A 25,121-nucleotide genomic window follows, 5' to 3' on the forward strand; every position below is an offset into this window, starting at 1 on the left:
ACATCATGTAGCTCCTTCCACAAATGGATACACAATAAATGCGGTGGTGGTTTCTGGGTTGGGGCACTCCACAATGAGATTCTCAGTGTCCATACGAAAATTAGGAGAAATGAATGTGTTTACGATAAAAGAAAGAAAAAGCAATCTGACATAAAATTACACTCACTCTTTCCTAGTCTCACCCAAGATCATCTGCACAGTCACTCATCATGTAAGACAATGTTAAAAATGGTCAGATGTTCTAAAACTTTCAAGTAAAGCACATGTAAGGTAAGAGAAAAACTAAAGTAGATTCACTGGAATATGTGGCTGGCTGATCACTTCTGCTGTCCTCTTGTCTGAATACAAAATACAGTCTACTTTTTCTTCACCCTTCTTCCTTCCCCTTCAATCCTTCTGCCTGAAGAACGAGCCACTGGCTCCGACAGCTTGCCAATCACAACAGTCTTTCATGTGTGTGTTCTGCTGCCGCTTGGTGAGTAAAGCTTTTTAACGATCCAATTAAATAATTTTATCAATAATTGATTGTTTTCATTGTTAGTCTACTGATATGTGGCGCACTGTGATCTGCACGCCACATGCACCCCACATAGGAGGGTTCTCTCACCAGAGCATGAAGCCATGTACCAGAGGGCTGTGTTCTATGTGAACATGAGTGAGGTGGCCCTCTTCCTGTCTGTGTGCTTGAAAGGAGGTTCACCATGGCCACACTGTAGACTTTACTGGACACAGTTTGCATAATAAATCAAACTTTTTTTATAAACAATACATATTTGTATACAAAATTTCCACCCTTTTCAACAAAATGGTTCCTTTTACTGTACTCACAGTTTGACGAACACGCACAGGCATTTGCCTTACTCAAGTTCTGACTGTGCACATAATGGAAGCAAAAATCTTGTCAGTTTTAAACAGCATATCACTGGCTTCATTTACAAGCAATTCTTTTTTTGTGATCTATAATACTGTACACAGTTTCTTTCCCAAGGTATTTGCTGTTGCTGAGCACATACTTGTTACACACAAATAAATTTCAATAAATTTACTCAAATGCTGATTACCGGTATTGATTTATTTGGTAGCATGAGGTAAGCCAGATAGAACTCAATAGACTTCTGCAGCATTCGGAAAAGATGTTTTGGAGGCAAATCAACTTGGCTGGTCCCAAGCAAAGGCAGCAGATCATAAACTGAAAAGCAAATACCAGATTCAATACATTATAACTGCATAAAAATTTACAAATAAAGAAACAACAAACAAGAAACAGCACATGTAATTACAGTTTACAATATATGACACATACAAATTGTTTCATGAGATGGCATGTCCTTACTCTCTAGAATAATGTATGCTGCAACACATGGTATGTTAAATCTTTGTGCTAATCTTTTCCAGTCACCCACCACCTGCACATTCCCACTATCCAGCCACAAAGGAGCAGACCTCTCAGCACTGGAACAACCGAGTCACATTCTCTGCTAGGATTTAGACTACCTCTCGTCAAGCCCTGAAACACAAAACATCCTACCCACTATCCCTCCCACAGTAGTATTCCACTGCCCACTGAACCTATGCAGTATCCTTGTCCATCCTTAAACCACCCCTGCTCCCAACCCCTTGCGTCATGGGTCATATCTCTGCAATAGAACTAGATGCAAGAAGTCTTCCGCACATCCTTCCACCACCACCACCACCACCTACTCCATTCTGGTCACGGGCACAACCTATCCTATCAAAGGCAGGGCTACCAGGGAAAGCAATTGTGTGATCTACAAACAAAGCTGCAACCACTGTGTTGCTTCCTATGTGGGCTGTCTGTCTGCACGAATGGCCACTGAAAAACTGTGGTCACAAGACAGCTGGATCACCAATTTGCTGAACATGCTGCCCAACACAATATGATTCGCTTCATTTACTGCTTCGCAGGTCGAGCCATCTGGATCCTTCTTACCAACACCAGCAGTACACTGCCTTCTATTCTACCAATGCACATGCTTGTCTTTTCCCCCTCCTCTACTTCTCACCTTTTCCACCTCCCGCCTCCCAAATAAAACATTCTGACTGCACTTAGCAGCCCTACCGTGTCCCCACAACATCCCTGCATGCTCCCACAAGCAGCAGTACATCCCCAAAACTACCCTGCTATCCCTTCTCCTCACCACCATAGCATCCTCCTTACCCTCACTACAAACACAGACTGCTTCATCCATTCACATATCAAGCACATTTGCTGTACACAGTGTTGTGTCAGTGACCAAAGACAGTCATCTCGTGTGTGTGTGTGTGTGTGCGTATGTGTGTGTGTGTGTGTGCGCGCATGTGGGAGGGCGTGGCAGGGGGGGGGGGGGGGGGGAGGGCCATGCACACACATGCACGCAGTTGTGCGTGTGCTTTGTGCTGGTGTGATTGTGTGTGTGTTTCCTACTTTAGAAGAAGGTCTTTTGGTTGAAAACTCAGAATATATAGCAGTCTCTTTGCTTTGCCTGTCTCCTCTATATGGAGAGCAGCAACCTAGTCTTTTCAAAATACTACCATTACAGTGGTGCATATGTTAATTATCGTTTTATGTTTTGTTGATATTAAACTACCACCTAGCCCACGACATCCCCCCCTCCCCCATATTTTATTTATTCCTGTTGACCTATCATTTCCGTGATCTTTCACACGATATTTTCCCTTCAAACAATGGAAAATCCAGGATGGAATAAAATAATATTATGAAAAGGAAAGCTGCTACTCACCATATAGCGGAGATGCTGAGTCACAGATAGGCACAGCAGAAAGACTGTTCCAAATAAAGCTTTCAGCCGTTAAGGCCTTCACCAACAGTAGACAGTCATACGTGCACAAACCCGTGCACCCACCACACACACACACACACACACACACACACACACACACACACACGACTGCAGTCTCAGGCAACTGAAACCACACTGCGAGCAGCAGCACCAGTGCATGATAGTGAAGTACTGCAGGTCAGACGGTGAGCAGGGGAGAGGTGGGGGGGGGAGGGGGGATTAGTGGAAAAGAAGAGAAATAAAAAGACTGGTTGTGATGCTGGAATGACGGCTGTGTAGTGCTGGAATGAGAACAGGGAAGGGGCTGGATGGATGACAGTGACCGACGAAGATTGAGGCCAGGTGGGTTACAGGAACGTAGGATGTATTTCAGGGAAAGTTCCCACCTGCACAATTCAGATAAGCTGATGTTGGGTAGGATCCATATCACACAGGCTGTAAAGCAGTCATTGAAATGAAGGATATCATGTTTGGCAGTGTGTCCCATATATCCACAGCTGCAACCACTGTGCTGCGTTCTATGTAATCATGACAACCAACAAGCTGCAAGTCCGCATGAATGGCCACCGACAATCTGTGCCCAAGAAGCAAGTGGATCACCCTGTTGCTGAACGTGGTGCCAAACATGATATTCTTCATTTCAGTGACTGCTTCACAGCTGGTGCCATATGGATCCTACCCACCAACACCAGCTTTTCTGAATTGCGCAGGTGGAAACTTTCCCTGCAATACATCCTACGATCCTGTAACCCCCCTGGCCTCAATCTTTGTTAGTCACTGTGCTCACCCACCCAGCCCCTTCCCTGTTTCCATTTCAGCACTACACAGTCGTCATTACACCACCACACCCAGTCTTTTTATTTCTCTCCTTTTCCACTTCTCCCCCACCCCCTCCACCTCCACCTCTCCCCTGCTCACTGTCTGGCCTGCAGCACTTCACTGTCTGCCACCCCCAGCATATTATCATTGCCCCTCCCTGCTCAAGACTCCTCCTTACCTCCACCCAGTCACCATTCCCATCATGCATTCGTGCTGCTGCTCACAGCGTGGTTTCAGTTGCCTGAGACTGCAGTTGTGTGTGTGTGTGTGTGTGTGTGTGTGTGTGTGTGTGTGTGTGTGTGTGCGTGTGCGTGTGCGCGCGCGCGCGTGCGCGCGCGCGCGCGCGCGTGTGCACACGTCTATGAGTGTCTAGTGTTGACTAAGGCCATAATGGCTGGAAGTTTTAATTGTGAGAGTCTTTTTGTTGTGCCTATCTGAAACTCAGCATCTCCACTATATGGTGAATATCAACCTTCCTTGTCATAATATTATTAATGTTAACCTCCTGTGTTGTATGGCTGTTCAATGTGGGAAATAACAGTCATAATGTGTAAACACTGTTGGCACTTTCTTTAAATGGTCATATGGTCCTTTTAAATGTCCTAGGATCCATGTTAACAAAGAAACACAATATGTGATTGTTTCAGAGCAATTGTAAAGCAATACTCTATCACATAAAGTTTCTGCACTTTTCTTTATAGAAATTCTCTTAAGTGAAGTTACAGAGTGAGACAAACATAAATTACCTTTGAATGACTTTAAAGGGCAGTTAAAAACCTGTAATGTTTGCTGATGACACAATCACTTAAATTATGGGCTCAAATTTTACCATAGTAGATGCAGTTCAGATGACAGCTCAACACACCTACAAGTTGCTTAACGCTAACAGTTTTAGTCTTAATTTCACAAACACTCATATTAAATAACAGAAAGTCCAAGAAGGAATAATCTTAGCACATAAAGATATTGCCCAAGTGTTAGTCAGTTACTTTCATGCTCCATGGATCATTTGTATGATAAATAATAATGGCACAGGACAAGTCATTTTGTTTATAAGTTGTTCCTGTGTGAATGTCAGTGAGTTTTTGCTTCTGCATAAGAACTTTGTGCACAAGCTGAAATATTTCTAGCATTCTTTTTCATTGTGCCTGTCTGCAACTAATACCTATACTATTCAATGAGTAGCAAGGGCACGTTATGCAGTTTCACATAAGTATTAATGGTCTCTCAACACCACAAGCAGATAATAATGGTCATACACTGAATGAAATACAGCGTGTAAAATTTCTTTGTGACTAGCTGTATAACAAGATCAGTGCTGCATGTTATGCCATTAGAAGCATATATCATTGTGTTGACATAAAGACAGGAGTGTTAGATTATTTGTGATATTTTCATTCGCTGCTGTGCTATGGAATCATATTATGGGGCAGTGTACCTAAAATAAATAAAATGTTTCTTCACTAAAAGTGAGCAATGAGAGTTTTGTGTAACATAGGTAACCATACATATTGCAGAAGCTTTTTTTAAGGATCTTGGAATTCTTACATTTATTTCCCAATTTATTTGCTCCTTAATGGTTTCTGTTGTTTACAATAAAAAATACATTTCAGTTGAACTGTGATTTACACAATCACAATGAGGATGCAAAAATAATTTTCATACAGACTTAAGCTCCTCTTCTGGGGTGCAGAACGGACTTGTATACTCTTATGGAAAGATAATTAATAAGCTTCCACCCAACATACAGCAAGAAATTGGGGATTCCTAAAACTTCAAAGGAAGATTAAAAAGATGTGTTATTATGCAATTATATCAATATCTACATTAAAGAACTGGAAAGGTCTGTTAGCTACATGGGGAGTAGTGGTATACATTGAAAATCTGCATAAGAATTAGCAATGTATTGTAAATAATAACACTGACTTTGAAAAATTCCATTGCAACAAAGTAATATGAAGCTACCAATAGCAGGTAAACAGCAGCTATGTAGTATAATTGTGGAGGCAGCACATTATTTAAGTAACAGCTTTCTTTCTAATTTACTCGAAACTAAATTTGGCTGTCATAGGCATGAACAGCATTAAGCAGTATAGTGACAGTTTGCTGTTGATAGAGTATACAGATCAAGGTCCTATGATTTTCTTATCTTTTGTTAACATATACCTTGATTCATCCCACATCCCTGAAGGTTATCCTTCTAGTTGGGATCTATGGAGAACAATGAACAAATGAATGAATGAATGAATGAATGAATGAATGCAAACACAACACAAGACATACAAAAGAACAAGCAGATCAAGGACAGTATTTAATGTACAGTTTCACTGAATCTAGTAATTACTTTAGCACTGAATTACAAGAGAAAATTGTAAGTCATACCAAGGAGCTTCCTGTAACAGTTCACAGCATTCTGGTAATGACAATGCTTCTCTGCGGTCATCAATGTCTCCACAAGTTTAGGCTAAGGGGAAAAAAAACAAAAAAATCTGCTCTTTAACATGTTCTTGTCAAAGCAAATGTTACTGAACCTCTCAGGTTAAAGTGTCAGGTGTGTTAATGAAACACATCATCACTGTTTTTGCCTGAAGATCATAAACAAGCACTCTACTGAAACAGTGAAATGTTTCTGTGACACAATCTGACATAACACCCAAGAGCCTCACCAATAGAGTGGTACAAATTAAACAACTGTAAAGATGCGCTTCTAATAACTGTGTGGACACATTAATCAGGAAGCCAAGTAGGAAGTCAAATGATGGACCTATTATTGCAATGGGTGTTTACATTAACACATCAATATGGTGCACAAAGTAAAAAATAAGCTTTCAAAAGACATTTCCACTTATCTGACAAACACCCCCCCCCCAAAAAAAAATCTCTCTCTCTCTCTCTCTCTCACACACACACACACACACACACACACACACACACACACACACAAACACAAACACACACCTACCGTATGGGCAGTAACCTTCTGTTTATGTGCTTATCCACAACTCTACTTTACTTTTATATAGTAAGTGGTTGTCTATGCTCCTTGAACTTATTACCCATCCACCTCTCCCTCTTTTGTGAAAATATTCTAAACCATCTTAGAAAAAAAACTGATTTCAACACGGGAAAACATTACAACACTGTCAATAATGCAGGTTATTTTAATTAACAGTGTACAAATTTCACAAAAACTTTAACACTTACATAAGAATTTCAAACGAGTAACTGCCTTGATAAATAAACTGCCTGTTGGCTTCTGTCTCGGGTTCTTTGGCCAACATTTGATTCAAGATTTTTCTGACGTTTCACCAGCACGAGTGGCTGCCATTGTCAAAGCTTCACCTTCTGTTGCTGGTGTTGGACTGGAGTCAAGCTTGTAGCAGCAGGTTATATGCAGCTGGTACGCCATGTCCAAGGGCTTTTCCAAGGACATTTCCAGTGTGGTTCTCTCCTGACTATCTGCAGTGGTCATTCGCTGCAGCACGGGAAGCCAGGAACCATTCACCTTGAGGCTTTCTTCTTTAAGCTGTTCTCATATTTTTATAGTTTTTCTGAACAACCAAGTGTGAAGCTCTTCTGTACAGAGCAAGAACTTCCATGTCAGTGAATTCTACTGTGGTCCATCTCACACAGCGCATGTTCCACCACGGCCAGTTCCTCCACCTGCCACAACCTGCAATGCTGCTTATGTTGGAGATTCTGGAACTGATTGATCATCCAGTCATTCCAATATAGATTTTTGCACATGTACATGGTATGTGGTATATTCCTGATATTGCAAGTGGGTCCCTTTTTACCTTTGCTCATCTGAGATGCTTTTTGATCTTCTTTGCCAGTTTATAAACGGTCTTTACACCGTATTTGTGCAATATGAGGCCAGTTCTGTCCATTAGTCTGGGAATGTATCACAGGAAGGCCGTACACAATATTTCTTTTTCTGGTGTATCACTTCACCAAGTTTTTTTTTATTCTGTGACACTCCTTGTGTAACTAGTATAATATTTATTGCTCATCAGAATGCTTTCCAGTTGCTCCATTTTGTGTCTGAGGTGCTATGGCTCACAGTTGTTGTTGTTGTTGTTGTTGTGGTCTTCAGTCCTGAGACTGGTTTGATGCAGCTCTCCATGCTACTCTATCCTGTGCAAGCTTCTTCATCTCCCAGTACCTACTGCAACCTACATCCTTCTGAATCTGCTTAGTGTATTCATCTCTTGGTCTCCCCCTACGATTTTTACCCTCCACCCTGCCCTCAAATACTAAATTGGTGATCCCTTGATGCCTCAGAACATGTTCTACCGAGCGTTCCTTTCTTCTGGTCAAGTTGTGGCACAAACTCGTCTTCTCCCCAATCCTATTCAGTACCTCCTCATTAATTATGTGATCTACCCATCTAATCTTCAGCATTCTTCTCTAGCACCACATTTCGAAAGTTTCTATTCTCTTCTTGTCCAAACTATTTACCGTCCATGTTTCACTTCCATACATGGCAACACTCCATACAAATACTTTCAGAAATGACTTCCTGACACTTAAATCTATACTCGATGTTAACAAATTTCTCTTCTTCAGAAACGTTTTCCTTGCCATTGCCAGTCTACATTTTATATCCTCTCTACTTCGACCATCATCAGTTATTTTGCTCCCCAAATAGCAAAACTCCTTTACTACTTTCAGTGTCTCATTTCCTAATCTAATACCCTCTACATCACCCGCCTTAATTCGACTACATTCCATTATCCTCGTTTTGCTTTTGTTGATGTTCATCTTATATCCTCCCTTCAAGACACCATCCATTCCATTCAACTGCTCTTCCAAGTCCTTTGCTGTCTCTGACAGAATTACAATGTCATCGGCGAACCTCAAACTTTTTATTTCTTCTCCATGGATTTTAATACCTACTCCGAATTTTTCTTTTGTTTCCTTTACTGCATGCTCAATATACAGATTCAATAACATCAAGGAGAGGCTACAACCCTGTCTTACTCCCTTCCCAACCACTGCTTCCCTTTCATGTCCCTCGACTCTCATAACTGCCATCTGGTTTCTGTACAAATTGTAAATAGCCTTTCGCTCCCTGTATTTTACCCCTGCCACCTTTAGAATTTGAAAGAGAGTATTCCAGTCAACATTGTCAAAAGCTTTCTCTAAGTCTACTAATGCTAGAAATGTAGGTTTGCCTTTCCTTAAATTAGCTTATAAGATAAGTCGTAGGGTCAGTATTGCCTCACGTGTTCCAGTATTTCTAAGGAATCCAAACTGATCTTCCCCGAGGTCGGCTTCTACTAGTTTTTCCATTCGTCTGTAAAGAATTCGTGTTAGTACTTTGCAGCTGTGGCTTATTAAACTGATTGTTCGGTAATTCTCACATCTGTCAACACCTGCTTTCTTTGGGATTGGAATTATTATATTCTTCTTAAAGTCTGAGGGTAGTTCGCCTGTTTCATACATCTTGCTCACCTGATGGTAGAGTTTTGTCAGGACTGGCTCTCCCAAGGCCGTCAGTAGTTCCAATGGAATGTTGTCTACTCCGGGGGCCTTGTTTCGACTCGAGTCTTTCAGTGCTCTGTCAAACTCTTCACGCAGTATCGTATCTCCCATTTCATATTCATCTACATCCTCTTCCATTTCCATAATATTGTCCTCAAGTACATTGCCCTTGTATAGACCCTCTATATACTCCTTCCACCTTTCTGCTTTCCCTTCTTTGCTTAGAACTGGGTTTCCATCTGAGCTCTTGATGTTCATACAAGTGGTTCTCTTATCTCCAAAGGTCTCTTTAACTTTCCTGTAGGCAGTATCTATCTTACCCCTAGTGAGATAAGCCTCTACATCCTTACATTTGTCCTCTAGCCATCCCTGCTTAGCCATTTTGCACTTCCTGTCGATCTCATTTTTGAGACGTTTGTATTCCTTTTTGCCTACTTCATTTACTGCATTTTTATATTTTATCCTTTCATCAATTAAATTCAATATTTCTTCTGTTACCCAAGGATTTCTACTAGCCCTCGTCTTTTTACCTACTTGATCGTCTGCTGCCTTCACTACTTCATCCCTCAAAGCAACCCATTCTTCTTCTACTGTATTTCTTTCCCCCATTCCTGTCAATTGTTCCCTTATGCTCTCCCTGAAACTCTGTACAACCTCTGGTTCTTTCAGTTTATCCAGGTCCCATCTCCTTAAATTCCCACCTTTTTGCAGTTTCTTCAGTTTTAATCTACAGGTCATAACCAATAGATTGTGGTCAGAGTCCACATCTGCCCCTGGAAATGTCTTACAATTTAAAACCTGGTTCCTAAATCTCTGTCTTACTATTATATAATCTATCTGATACCTTTTAGTATCTCCAGGGTTCTTCCATGTATACAACCTTCTATCATGATTCTTAAACCAAGTGTTAGCTATGATTAAGTTGTGCTCTGTGCAAAATTCCACCAGGCGGCTTCCTCTTTCATTTCTTAGCCCCAATCCATATTCACCTACTACGTTTCCTTCTCTCCCTTTTCCTACACTCGAATTCCAGTCACCCATGACTATTAAATTTTCGTCTCCCTTCACTATCTGAATAATTTCTTTTATTTCATCATACATTTCATCAATTTCTTCGTCATCTGCAGAGCTAGTTGGCATATAAACTTGTACTACTGTAGTAGGTGTGGGCTTCGTATCTATCTTGGGCACAATAATGCGTTCACTATGCTGTTTGTAGTAGCTTACCTGCATTCCTAATTTCCTATTCATTATTAAACCTACTCTTGCATTACCCCTATTTGACTTTGTTTTTATAACCCTGTAGGCACCTGACCAGAAGTCTTGTTCCTCCTGCCACCGAACTTCACTAATTCCACTATATCTAACTTTAACCTATCCATTTCCCTTTTCAAATTTTCTAACCTACCTGCCCGATTAAGAGATCTGACATTCCATGCTCCGATCCGTAGAACGCCAGTTTTCTTTCTCCTAATAACGACATCCTCTTGAGTAGTCCCCACCCGGAGATCCGAATGGGGGACTATTTTACCTCCGGAATATTTTACCCAAGAGGACGCCATCATCATTTAATCATACAGTAAAGCTGCATGCCCTCGGGAAAAATTACGGCCGTAGTTTCCCCTTGCTTTCAGTTAACAAATTGAAATAACATCACTATAGCCATCATCAAAACATTGTTGAGTTTTACTCTTTAGCAGAATCATGTATTTTACAACATATGTGAGCTGCAGCACCTCAGATGCGAGACGCAACAACTGGAAAGCATTCTGATGAGAAAAGGATACTCCACCTGTTACATAAAAAGTGTCACAAAATCAAAAACTCGGCAAAGCAACATATCAGAAAAAAAAGGTCACTTAAGGCCTTTCTGCCATACATTCCCTGAGTGACAAACAAAATTGGGTGCATACTGTGCAAATGAGGAGTAAAGACTATTTACAAACTGACACATAAGACTAAAGAGTGTCTCAGTTTCATAAAGGTAAATACGGACCTACTTGCAATGTCGGGAATATACCACATACCATGTACATGCAGAAAAGTCTTTTTTGGAATGACTGGACAATCAATCAATACCAGAATCACCGAACACAAGTGGCATTACAGGTTGGGGAAGGTGGAAAAATTAGCCGTGGTGGAACATGTGCTGTGTGAGACAGACCACATAGCAAAATTCACTGGCATGGAAGTTCTTGCTGTAGAGAACTCCTATCAGACACTCTTGTTCAGAGAAGCTATAGAAATACACAAATATGAGAACAGCTTCCACAGGAAAGAAGAAAGCCTGAATGTGAATGGTCCCTGGATTTCCATGTTGCAGCGATTGACTGCTGCAGGTAGTAAGAGGGGAGCCACCCTGGACTTGTCCACAAAAAACCTCGTGGACGTTTGAGTGCCAGGTACATATAAACTGCAGCTGCGAGCTTGACTCCAGTACACTACCAGCACTGGAGAGTGAAGCTTTGACAATGCCTAGCACTTGTGTCGGTGAAATGTTAGAAGAATCATCAAACAAAGATCAGTCACAGAACTCAAGATAGAAGCCAACAAGCAGTTTGTTAACAAGTAGCCATGAAAGTCTTGGCAATTTTGTGCCTTAAATAAAATTCAGCATCCATAAACATTTAACAAACTGGGATAACATTATATATCCCTCATTAAAACACTGTTCAGTTTTACTCTTTAGGAGAAACATGCAATTTGTTAAGTAGACAGTTAACTAATGAAAGATAAATTATTTCTGAAGTGAAAGACAAATCAGAACATTAAGGCTAAAAGAAATATTAAAATGAACAGGAAAAAATAATTGAAGGTGAGAGTTTGATTAATAATTGTATAGAAACTAGTAACCTCATTCTGAGACAGTGAAGCAGTGAAGAAAATATTGGAATGTCCAATATGTTACGTAAGACATGATGCAGATTCAAGCAGTTGTTCAAAGATTATAATTAACAATTCACTCTTTACCCAGTTTATTGACCAGAATTTCTTTAAATTTCCAAAAATATTAGTGAAGTACTCAAAACAGTCTTCTTTGTAAAAGCAATTGGTGTTTTCTTTCGTGAAATGTGATTAATTCAACTTCACTCCCCTTGTTACTAAACAACCTAGTACTGACACACTAAAAGTTACGACATATTCTAACCAAATTAAGCTTACGCATCCTCCTACTCTACTACAGGCCATTAACTGATCTCACAAGTAATTCGATTTAAAACATAGTCCAAGACATGTAAAATGTTTAGTAGTGACAATCAAAGTAATCTACAGGAGCAAAGAGAAACTTTCTCAGCTTCATAATAAAAGATAATAATTTTTAGTTATCAAATACACTCATTTTTTACTGTAAGCTCCTTTCAGATCAATGCACTTTGTGAAAAATCTCTCAGGCAAGTAGAGTCCATCGCTGGAGGAAGATTCCGACAGGGCCGCCAAAAACCCATATATAAGGTGATCCACAATTGTGGACTTCAAGGTTTACCAGTGGAATCTACACTAAAACGTAAACTAAAAGTTTCTCTACAACTTATTGCCAGGAATGCTTAGTAACAGAACGAGACTGTCGCGTATATACCGTGAATAAATTCTTCTCAGCTAACAATTCATATCCTTTCAAATGAAGAATTTGTTTTATCTGAAATTAAGTGAAATTAAGTTGCTTGTGAACCGAAAAGAGGTTCCCCCCCCCCCCCCCCAGGAATGCTGCCACCACAAAAGACTCCAAGGATGTGGAGGTACATTATTCATCATACTGAGAGATTAAATGTGACACTGACAGGATGCTAAATTTTCTACAGCAGATATCAAAAGTGTCCACCATTGCATTCAGAAAACAGCTCTGTTCTTTTAAATCATAACTGACAGACATGTTACAAAATCTTTGGCATATCCTGGATTGTATTTGCAAGAGCTTCTATTACATTTCACCGATTTTCTCTTATATTACATCACTGGGAGGACACTAGGTCTTTCATGTGGCCCCATATCCAGAAGTCACAGAGTGTGAGATCAGGAGAACATGATGGTCATATAACAGGTTACATTCAACCCACCTTTCGAGATAATGATCACTCAAATATCGAGCCACGGCAGGCTGATTATGTACATAGGCTCCATAATGTAGCAACCACATGTTCTGTCATGTTGCCGCCAGTGCAACATCCTCCAATACACCCGAAAGAAATGTCTGAAGATACTGCAAGTGGTAGACACCTCATAGTCATCCAGGCAGTTCAAACTTTCCAAACATCTATCACCAATGATTAGTGCCTGAACACTGATGAACAGCTGATGCTGGGAATCTACCTCCAAGATAGCGTGTGGATTTTTGTCAGTGCAAACATGGTAACTGTGTTGACTGAATATGCCATTTCTGGTGAATGTTGCTGCATCCACTGCCAGTACTCTACTGAGGAATTATTGATCTGTGGTGTGTTGGTTCAGCAGCAAATCAAAATGTTGCACGGCATTGAAAATCAGGATTTGGATTCATTGCACATGGAAGGGATACAGTAATTGTTCATTTACTGTTCTCTACACAGACTGCTCTGACAATTGAGGTATGCATCTAATCTCGAAGTACTGGTAATCAGTCAGAGTTCCACAAAATGCAGAGATTCTCCCTCAACTGCAAATGTCCTGTGACACTGCAGCCTAGCAGCATTGACTATTACAGGTGCACAGTGACCTATGCCTCTCTCAAACACAAATGTTCTTGGAGTGGGATGTCGTCTGCCAGGTAAATGGGCAGCATACATACATACTGACATACATGCAACAGCAGCAGAATTCTGATGTTACTAACTGTAAATCAAAGCGACATCAGTCAATTCAACATTTCCATATCCATCATCTTCTGTCAACCACAGCAACTAACTGAATGTTAACAGTACATGCCAGTGTACTGCAGCTGTGTGTTGCATTAACGTACATAGTACCAATGACAAGGCCATACATTAAAACACGGTGTTTCCAGCAATAACTTATAATGACACTTTCAGATCATTTTCAGTGTAGATCTCACTCTTAATCTTTGTAGGCAATAACAACAGATCACTCTGTATAGTAGTCATAATGTCTTTATTGGTCAAATTACTTATGCTTTCCAACTACAAATTTCTTTGGGTGTAGAAATAGGTGCAAGACAGAATGTACCAAAAATGGTGAACAAAGTGGATATTCCAACAATCTGTACATCAAATACCCTGAGTTTGCCGAAACACCCTTGTCAGGATGTGAATTGTCCGGTCTGTTATCACAATGTTTTTCCTCTAGTTGATCCAGAAGACTTGCATAGCATATGCCAGCTAATTTGTTAATAATTCTATGTTTATAAAAACAAAGAACAGATTTTTCATACCAGAAAATGCTGGTTATAGAGATTGGAAATTTTCCTGTGAATGTATAATTTCATTTCTTCTCAAGTGTTCTGTTTAATTAAATTTTTGGCAATGGGGCTTGCATCATCTTCAGACTGCTAAGGAATTATGGGCTGGTCCACTGGTGTGGACTTCTACACAATTATTGTTTCCCCTGGGGCAGTGCTATGGAGAATTAATTGCTACCATATGCTTTCACTAGAGTCATATCCTCGTTTGTGTTGTGCCCTCAGCATTCCGAGGTCTCCATCTTTAGCGGAAGCTGATAAACAATGACAGTAGATTATGTTGCAATGAGGTACGAGATCGAGTGTTTGGCTTACTGATAGTCCAGAGAGAAGTCACAATGTGAACTGAGTGAAGTCACAGCAACAACAAGTCTTCAGAGTAGGGACCCATTCCCTCATCACAAGGCACCTGCCACCTGTGTGCTGACAGAATATCCTTTCCGGTACATGAGACTAACTTCACCTTTGTTGCAGGACCGTAAGCTTCAACCCATTGCTTTGACTGCTGTTTCACATGTGATGTGAAGTAATGGACTCATGTTTCATATGCAGCAATACATTGGTGCACAAAACCAATTGGGTTCTTTTTAAAATGGTACAATTTTTCCTGAGAAACTCATTTTTCATTTGCTCACTGTCAGCAATAATTAACAATGCATTCACTTTGCACAAAGATTCCTCATAGTTCACATAAAATAGACCATACTATTTCTTCTGATATCGCTACAATGTCATGCATTTCATATACCTTTAATTGCCTTTTTGCCTTTTCTCCTCTACCATATAAAGCACTTTCTTGGTGTTTTGATCAGTGGTTGCCATTTTGGGACACTGTTTGTATGAATCAACTACAAGATTAGTATAACATACAATGTCTGCCAAAAAAAAAACAAAAACCCAGAAGACAAGGTTAGATGTTAATGTAACTTTGTACACATACACACCATTGGTGCATATGTAAATGATTGAGAGTTTCAACTGTAACAGGTAGAATGGTCACCAGAATGCATTAGTTTTGTTCATGTTTAGTATTGTTGCCAGCCAGGTAGATTATATAAGAGGCGTGAACAGTGTCAGAAGTTGTGTGAGCACTGTAGACATCAAGATGCTGCATACTCGTATGAGACAGCATTATGAGCACCCGACAGAGTTTGAAAGATGTATCACTGAAGGTCCCCCTTTTGGATGTGACAGCAGCATTATGTTGGACTGCACGAAAACATGAGGGCAGGCATACTCTTCATCAAGGTCGTGGTAGATTTCGTCGGAGTGACACAGGGAAGGATCACTATACTGTGCACCTAGCACATTGTAATCACTTCACATCTGTGCCTGGCATCTGAGTACAAGTAATGGGCTCCCTGAAACATTCTGTGTCATCCCACATCATTGACTGCAGTTAGCAGCAGCTGGACTAGGGAATCACCATTCTATGCGGAGGCTGCCATTAACACTTTTCAGAAGCATATACTGTACAAGGGGATGTCACACCAGCTATCCTGCCCAGTAGCAATCACAAAGACAAAGAATGAAGTGTAAGTAATTCTGTAACTTCAATTACATAAATGCATGCTTACTAAATTCTGAGTTGACTGATACTATGTGCACACGTGTCAGATAATTAATTTAAAAGCTTTCAAATTAAATTAATGATTTTATATACCAAGATTAATTTTCTCCAGCCAAGAGACCCCACCAATACCTTGCCTGCTTAGAGGACTATAGCTTTAATAGGACACAGTACTTTTCTCATTCTTCAATTAGTTAATCTAATACATGGCAAAAATGCTCAGAATTTGTAGGCTCTGCATTCAAAATTAAGCAATTGCCATGCCAACATTTAGGAACACCAACTGTTTGCATTTCTGGAGAAATGGCATCAAATCATGCCTCCCAACTTGAACTTCAAACAGACGGACAATCCCACTGACCTGGGGCACAGCAACTGGTACCTCCTTCACCCGCGGTTATGTTTGCTACAGTAATCTTTTTACTACCCGTGGAAGCACACTACAGAGTGGCACCACAGTTTGCATAAGCATGGAGAGGTGGCCTCTGGCCCCCATGCGAGTGCAATCAGTTGCAGAATTTGGATGTATATCATTGTAGATGGCAGAATAGCAGAAATTACTGTCATCTTCAAATGCCTTTGTTGTTTTCCATTCTTTGGAACTACCTCATGTGAAGACTGGCTGTTATTGTACAATGTGGCAGGAAACTAGCAGCAACTACACTGGGTGCTACTGTGCGTCATACCAACTGGACCAATTGCATTCGGTATAGCAACTGCACTGGAGTAATCTGATAAGCTTCTATGTGCCACCCCTGCTGCTGCATTTATTTCAGAATCTATGGCTTGCAGCTCTTCGTGGTCCATCTCCTATAATCTGTTCTCACTCTGTTTTGGGACAGGGCTAAATTATTGTGCCTTTTCCCCACACATTTGACTTTTTTTTAATAATCTGTCCTACAGCAGGTCAGTAGCTTGCCAAGTCACTCAGAATTGTGGGTGGGCTATTTGATTTTCAACTTCTCCAGTTGCTACAGAATATGGCGAACATGATAGGACTCGAATCAGTTTCACATGACAAAATCCACTAGGCAGTCTTTGCCAGGTGTCTTTTTCTCATGGCTATGGGAAATGGAATTCCCATTATAGATGGCAAGAGCAATGTTTTTCTTAGTCCAGAAAAATTAAGAAGAGAGATCTTTGTTTTTCCTTCATTGCTCATTGCAACCTTTTCTGGCACAAGGTAAAGATTATAGAGCAGCACAGACATCTCAGCTGAAATAGACAGGGACCGGTCAGATGCTCCATGAGGGTCACTGTCTTACACAAAGCCTTTCACTGAAGCCAATGTTATTATCGGGGCCATTCCTGCTACCTGTGGCAGTGTAACAGCCAATGCTGAAGCACATATGGGCACTGTCAATGCCCGGAGCTCAATGGCTCACTTTCTATTGACATCCTGTCTAGTAACAGCATGCCGACCAGCTGTGTGTTCAGCACTGATGTTGCAACCGCTGCTGGAGGTGTCTACTTTGCCACCAATGCAGACTCCTGTGCCGATATTGTTGCTGATACTGACACCAACACGTCGCAGCAAGCAGACAGTAAGGGGACTGTTGCATGGCCGTCAACACCACCACGTGCAGAAACAACCATTACCAAGGCAAGTACTGCTTTGCAACCAGCTGTTGCTGCTGATGTGATGCAGGCTATGTCGGGTCAGCTGTTGGCAGCTATGGGCGTACTGATCGTGAAGTTAGACGAAATGTTAAATGCTCAAAGCAGAGAATTACACACATCTCTGGAAGAAAAATTAGGGAAACAGTGAGGCAAGCTAAGCTCAGAATTAGACATAAAATTAGAATAGCAGTTGTGAGTACCTGGAGCAATGAAAACCCGATTTTAGGATGCTCACCATGATGAATTTTCGAGGCACCTAGACAATCAAACTCAGGGTCTTCAAAACAGGGAGAGCTTTTGGATCAGGTGCTTGTGCCAAATAAGGAGGCACAGGTGAAAGTCTGATCGAGATTGATGGATGTGAGGATAAATTTCAGGGGACTGACGAAACATTGTGACAGCTGCTTTCCAAATAGAGGAGCAAAAAGCTACACCGAGACACTTTGTGAACGAGTTGGAGAAACTGGTATGACTATTTCAGGGCACACAGAACCCCTTTCATAATAGAAATAAAGGTTGAATTAACAGAGGGAATGATGGAGAAATTCCGTTTAGGAGCTGCAAAAAAGATGAAAGATGATGTTGCAGTATGCTGAGCGACAAGTACGATTAGTTGATAACATCAGCCATATGATACACATCACAACAACTGACTGGTGAGTCTCTGAACATGGTGCGGACAGGCCTATCTATAGGATGTCAGGTAATGCCTCCTACAAAGCTGCTACTAACAACACAGAGAAAGGCAATGGATTGGCAGTAAGGGCACTGCTGATAACCCCTGTGTCTGATACCAGCAAGTGTACAGGTCAGCTCTGAACCACACTCACCAAGACACCGTTAAACTTACTCTCTACAGTAGTAGCTGCCCCCTGAGTGGGAGGAAAGAACCAAGCAGGTTAGTTTACAAGAACAGAAAGAGCAGCAACTGTTCCTGCAGGAAACTATTCGTGAAGTGTAATCAGAGAAGAACCATTTCATGGCCAAGTTATGAACAGTTTTGGCACTCCAGCATACAGTTCACTTCTCCTAACTGGGAACATTTTAGTGGCCTATAATAAAAAATACGCCCTGTTGACTTCTTACAGAACTACTAGACCTGGTGCAACACTCTTAATATCAGCTACTGTCAGTTGACGCATGCCTTCAGACAGCATGTTGTTTCCAAGGTGAGTCTGTGGTGGCATATAATGGGGTCATTACTGTGCAGACTTTGCACAACTGAACAGGGAATTCTTAGGCCAGTTCTGGAATGGGGCATGTCAGTAGAGAGTTAGATGCTCTTTAATGACTGGTCCAGCATACAGTCCTAGTAGCGGAACTCTCCTCAGTTCTTCCGGTGCAACATGTCTAAAATGTGACACCTGGAATGACCCATAGGCCCCAGAGAGACTATTCCTTTAATATGTGGGCAACGGACAACTACTCATTGTTCCAACAGTTAACACTAAGCAATCCCTAAAAAATTTGTCAAAATTGGATAATTTCTAAGAGAAGAGAAATTATGAGCTAACGAACAATGAAGGATTAAATCACAGCAAATAAGGGCCAGAATACAGACAGGTTGGCTCCCGCTGTTCCACTTTGTATGCAATTCTATTTAATGTGTTAAGATCTATATAAAATTTTCACCAAGTTTTTCTTTCAAAATTCCGATGTTACAGTTCTTGCACTGAATACATGGTGTGGAAATTATCAAAATTCTAGAAACAAATTCCCTCGCAAAACTTTATTATTCAGTTGGTTATTCAGATTGTAATGAATTAAAAAGTTTCATTAGAAATGATGGTGACCAAAAGTTATCACAGTTACAAAATTTTATGCAGCTAGTCATAGGCAAAATCTTATGCACTTACACATAGATTCAAAATGAGGCACTACTTTTAAATTAAAGAGCTATTTTTCCTCTTTTCAGTAACATATTTACATTAGCCCAAACTTAATGGTCAAAGGATGATGTTAATTAATGATATCACATGGTCTGGACTTTCAGTGCCAATTATACTATTGTAAATTTCTGGGATGTGTTGATAAACTTTTGATCACCTCATTTTTCTGAATCCAGTGACACCCATATAGATGAGCAAGAGTCTCTGATGAAAAACTACAAAATTTTAACACACAAGATGAACCCCACGTTCATAAACCCAAGATTACACAGCATGGGCATAAATTAGTACTGTATATTTTAATAGATATTGCTCATGTCAAATAACGTACAAACAAAACACAATGACAGGCTTAATAGCCAATAAAAGGCGAACTTTCTAACCTGCAGAATTTATAAACTATTATAAATTAACATAGTTCATTAATACCATGGAGTGAATCTTTATAAGGTCAACACTCATGCCACTTCAGTCAGTCTGCTGTTAGTGTTTGATTAGTTCTGCTTTAATCTTCTTCAGTCTAGCATCACTATTAGCTTGGCATCTGTTACGCACAGTCCAACCGTGGGACCTGTTTGTGCTCCTTCTACATTTGGTTTAATTAAGGCTGAATGGACATATTTCATTGATATGCAGGTTTGGTTCAGGTTTGGTTCAGGTTTGGTTCAGCTGCAAAACATTGGTAATTATAAAACCTGTTTCATGACATATGTACTTCATTAAGAGTGATGCAGCCTCACAGTGTTTCATATGTAAAGTGCTCAATTCTATTTCTGAAAGAAACAGTGACTATTAAGCTCCAAATATGTCCATACTAACTACCTGTGTGTAAACATTGTTAGACTGCGTGAGACGTGGGCTTTACTGGCAGGATCTCAGTGAATTATCATTTCGAACTTCCAAAGGAGACTTTTGATTTATTTTCAGTGTAGAGCCTGTAATATTTAATTTCAGATGCTGATTCAGTGAAAGAGTGTGGCTACCAAAGGTTTGTACCACAAAATGTAGGTCTAGTAATGTGACAAGGTCAGGTCAAGTAAATGACCAGTCTGGATGGAATCAATGCAGTAATTACCTTCAAACCAATAAAAATGGTAGGAACTTCATCACTGTACAATTTACAAACACCAAATATACTGTTCAATGAGACAGATGAAACAGGGTCAAATTTATCCCACAGTTTCAAGACATCACATATAATAATTTATACATGACTCCACTGGTTGTACCCTGGCAAAAACAATTTTGGGAAGGTCTGTAGTCATGCAATTACGGACGAGATACCCCATACACAAGAAGAAGATGTTCAAACAAAGCCAGCAGTTGCTCTAAGAAGGCTAAGGCACAAAGAAGCATTAGGAAGGTCTGGCACGACAGAACTACATAGAAACCTGCCATCAAGGAAGGGGATTTTGGTACTGGTGACCAACCAACATTGATCTGATTTAACTGAAAATAAAATTGCAAAATTCTGTTATATGAGGGACACTATCAAGCAGAAAAGGTTGTGGTGGACACTACCGCTTAGTTGTCAATCCAGAAATTGATCAGAAAAGGGCAATCAGAACACTGGGAGCATCAAGCTGTTTATCAACTTAGACAGCCATCCCATTAGATTTATGTTTCATTTATTGCTTTCGAGCATTGTGATTGTTATACAGTTGCATTGCCCAGCAGATTTTCCTATCATGTTTAGAAGAGTGAATGTTATTCTGTGTATTTTGTGTTTGTGACCACATATGGTATCATGTTCATTTCTTGCTGTTGTTACTGTCAATAAAAAAAAAGGTGGAATTGTTTAGCACTAATAGTTCTAACATTGGAATGGAAAGATGGATAAAGTGAAGCCTTTGTCTGTGACAGGCTTTTGAAGCACCTGAGAAGTGACCGAGTTCGCTGAGGAGTAGGGAAAGTGGAAGTACGGAAGCGTGTTGCGGCATGGGCTGGCTAAATAGCAAGAGTAGTAAGACTGGGGCCTGAACCCTTTGAGGCAGGTGTACCTGGGAAGTTACTGCCTGGCACCTTGAAACTCTCCCCTCTCCTCCTCCTCATGCACACACGCAGTTACTTGCCAGAGGCAGACTGGACCTGGGGGTCTACTACACAAACACAAACACATACACACACGCACAAGTCATCTCTTGCTGGTGACGGTATGGCACCAGCAGTCTCTGAGAAGGGCAAGATCGAGTACAATGCTGACAGATATGCCCCTAAATCGTTTCCCTTCTTCACTACAGCATGGGAGGAACATAGGGCCACAGAAAGAAGAGAGCCATATTTGCTTTGGTATTTAGTTTGTAACAGAATGGATGGGGACTCCTTTCTACCTACATAGCATCAATTTTTGGTGAACATCTTGAGAATAAGTTTGGGAAAGTGACAGCGCTGTCCAAGATGAGAAGCGGTGCAGTCTTGATTCATACAGCATCCCCAGCCTAATCCCGGACGTTACTCACTTGTAACGGGCTGGGCAATATTCCCGTTTCTGTCACTCCGCATAGAAGCCTCAACATGGTCCAGGGGATTATTTTCCATTGCATACTCCTCTTGCAGTCCGACAACTAGCGCTGCACCAATCTAGAACGGCAGGGTATTCATTTCGTGTGGTGCGGTTACAGGGAACCCAAAGACAACAGGGTTGCTACCAGTGCCTTCATCTTGGCCATTGAGGGCGATTCATTGCCTGAAAAGGTCAAGGTGATGGTTTACCATTGTGACATTAAACCATATGTGCCTCCCCCTATGCAGTGCTTTAACTGCTGGAAATTCGGGCACGTCTTCCCGCTGCCCTTCCAACGCCACGTGTCAAGATTGCAGACATCCACTGCATCCAGATACTCCCTGTGTGCCTGCTCCCACTTGTATCAACTGCAGAGAGCAGCACTCCTTCTGCTCGCCAGACTGCACAGTACTTCAAAAGGAGCGGAAAATCATTGAGTACAAGGCCCTGGACCGGTTGACTTACCAAGAGGCTAAACGTAAATTTGAATGATTACGCCTCTTTCGGTTGACATCCACATACGCTGCAGCTACATTACCATCACCATCACAAGTACCAGTCGTACTACACTCTGTGCCACGAACTTTGGGCCCTCCTGGACTCCAGAATACATCTGCACCCTTGTTGGTAGGGGGAAAATCTCCTTCCGTTGCTTCCAAAGTACCTACTTTGGGAGGAAGACCCCCCCCCCCCTCAAACGCAGGGGCATCGGTCCCCTCCCCCCCCCCCCCCCAGCTGGAGAAGCAGCAGCCTCCTGCGGCTCCTCTCGTCCTCTCTCCCAAGATCTCCACTAATGCCACAGCGGACACTCGCCAGTGGCTAAAGGAGCCAAAAGATGCTGGACGAAGAGCTTCACGGTCCTCCTCTGTGCCTGAAGCTACTTCAGAGAAGTCTGCCCAGCAAGCCCCTAAAGAGAAGTGAGAGGGCAAGCAAACAAAGGCGTCTGCTAAGAAAAAGGACCTTCCGGTGGCCCCACCACTGCCACTCCCTATCAATGCTGCACCTGCGGATGAGGTGGAGATCTCAGCATCCCCTGAAGACCTGGATCTCACTAATGCCTCATACACAATAGGGATGGATACAAATACACAGTCAGTGGCAGTAGGTGACCCTGAGGCATAACCTGCCTCCTAGCATGCTTCATGCCTTCCCAGCCTCACGATAACATCATCCTCCAGTGGAATTGCTCTGGTTTTTTCCACCACCTGGCCGAGCTACGGCAACTGGTAAGCTTTACACCTGCTTTCTGCATTGCCCTCCAGAAAACCTGGTTCCTGGCAATGTGGACCCCTGCCCTTTGCGGCTATAGGGATATTACAAGAACCATAGCAACTATAATAGAGTGTCAGGTGGAGTTTGTGTCTGTGTCCTGAACTCAGTATGCAGTGAACCTGTGCCCCTTCAAATCCCTCTTGAAGCTGTGGCTGTTAGGATAAGGATGGCACAGGAAATAACTGTCTGCAATGTATATCTTCCTCCAGATGGTGCAGTACCCTTGAATGCATTGGCTGCACTGATTCATCAGCTCCCTAAACCTTTCCTACTTTTGGGAGATTTTAACACCCATAACCCTTCATCCCCTGGCCGAGGTAGAGATGTCAAAACTTTCCTTTGTCAATTCGATCTCTGCCTCTTAAATACTAGGGCCCCCACCTTTCAGTGTGGCTCATGGCACTTACTCAGCCATTGATTTAACCCTCTGCAGCCCAGGACTTCTCCCATCTGTCCATGATGACTTGTGTGGTAGTGACCACTTTCCCATGTTCCTGTCACTTCCCCAGCTCCATTCCCCTAGATGTCTACCAAGATGGGCTTTCAGCAAGGCAGACTGGGAAGCTTTTACCTCTGGTGTCACCATTTAATCTCCCCCACATGGTACCATTGATGTGGTAGTTGAGCAGGTCACTAGAACGATCATTTTTGCAGTGGAAAACACGATCCCTTCTTCATTAGGGTGGCCCCGGCGAAAGTCAGTACCTTGGTGTTCACCGGAAATCACTGAGGCCATTAACGAGCATTGGTGAGCTCTACAGCGACATAAGTGGCGCCCTTCCCTAGAGCACCTAATAGCTTTTAAACAGCTCCATGCCCACATTCGCCAGCTTATAAAAAGACAGAAACAGGCATGTTGGGAGAGGTACGTCTCGACCATTGGGTGCCATACATGACCTTCCCAAGTCTGGACGATCAGATGTGCTTGTGGGTACCAGACCCCGACAGGTGTTACTGGCATTTACATCAATGGTGTGTTATCTACCAACGCAAATGCAGTTGCTGAGCACTTTGCTGAGCACTATGCTCGAGCCTGTGCATCACAGAATAACCCCACAGCACTTCACACCCTCGAATGCCGGATGGAAAGGAAAGCCCTTTCATTCACTGAACGTCACAGTGAACCCTATAATGCTCCATTTACAGAGTGGGAACTCCTCAGCATCCTTGCACATTGCCGCGACACAGCTCCTGGGCCAGATCAGACCCACAGTCAGGTGATCAGACACCTGTCGTCCGATTACAAGTGACATCTCCGCGTCAACTTCAACTGGATTTGGTGTGATGGCGTCTTTCCATCACAATGGCTGGAGAGCACCATCATTCCAGTCTCAAACCCGGTAAAAAGCCGCTTGATGTGGATAGCTATCGGCTCATCAGCCTCACCAACGTTCTTTGTAAGCTGTTATGATGTATGGTAAGTCGGCGGTCAGCCTCACCAACGTTCTTTGTAAGCTGTTATGATGTATGGTAAGTCGGCGGTTGTGTTGGGTACTGGCGTCTCGTGGCCTACTGGCTCCATGCCAGGGCAGTTTCTGCCAGGGTTGCTCTACCATTGATAATCTAGTTTCCCTCGAGTCTACCATCCGAACAGCCTTTTCCAGATGCCAACATCTGGTTGCCATCTTTTTTGATTTACCAAAAGTTTACGACATGACCTGGCGACATCATATTCTTGCCACATTATGTGAGTGGGGTCTCTGGGGCCCGCTCCCAATTTTAATCCAAAATTTCCTATTGCCTCATACTTTCTGTGTCCAAGTTGGTGCCT

General features: G+C 41.9%; 1 protein-coding gene across 3 annotated transcripts in view; it reads right to left on the reverse strand.

The window, feature by feature from the left end:
- The window catches only part of LOC124711984 (integrator complex subunit 10), a 134,437-nt gene that overhangs the window by 82,394 nt on the left and 26,922 nt on the right, over nucleotides 1-25,121 (reverse strand). For all 3 annotated transcript variants that reach the window (XR_007005554.1, XM_047242268.1, XM_047242269.1), the window contains exons 5-6: nucleotides 6,003-6,084; nucleotides 1,062-1,189 (exon numbers count right to left, since the gene is read on the reverse strand). Coding sequence is in view for 2 of the 3 variants with exons in the window: in XM_047242268.1 (XP_047098224.1) it covers nucleotides 1,062-1,189; nucleotides 6,003-6,084 (210 nt within the window). In the remaining variant the exon portion in view is untranslated. The remainder of the gene's footprint in view (nucleotides 1-1,061; nucleotides 1,190-6,002; nucleotides 6,085-25,121) is intronic.

Source organism: Schistocerca piceifrons, chromosome 8 (genome assembly GCF_021461385.2).
Source record: "Schistocerca piceifrons isolate TAMUIC-IGC-003096 chromosome 8, iqSchPice1.1, whole genome shotgun sequence".
In the NCBI taxonomy this organism is placed as follows: domain Eukaryota; kingdom Metazoa; phylum Arthropoda; class Insecta; order Orthoptera; family Acrididae; genus Schistocerca; species Schistocerca piceifrons.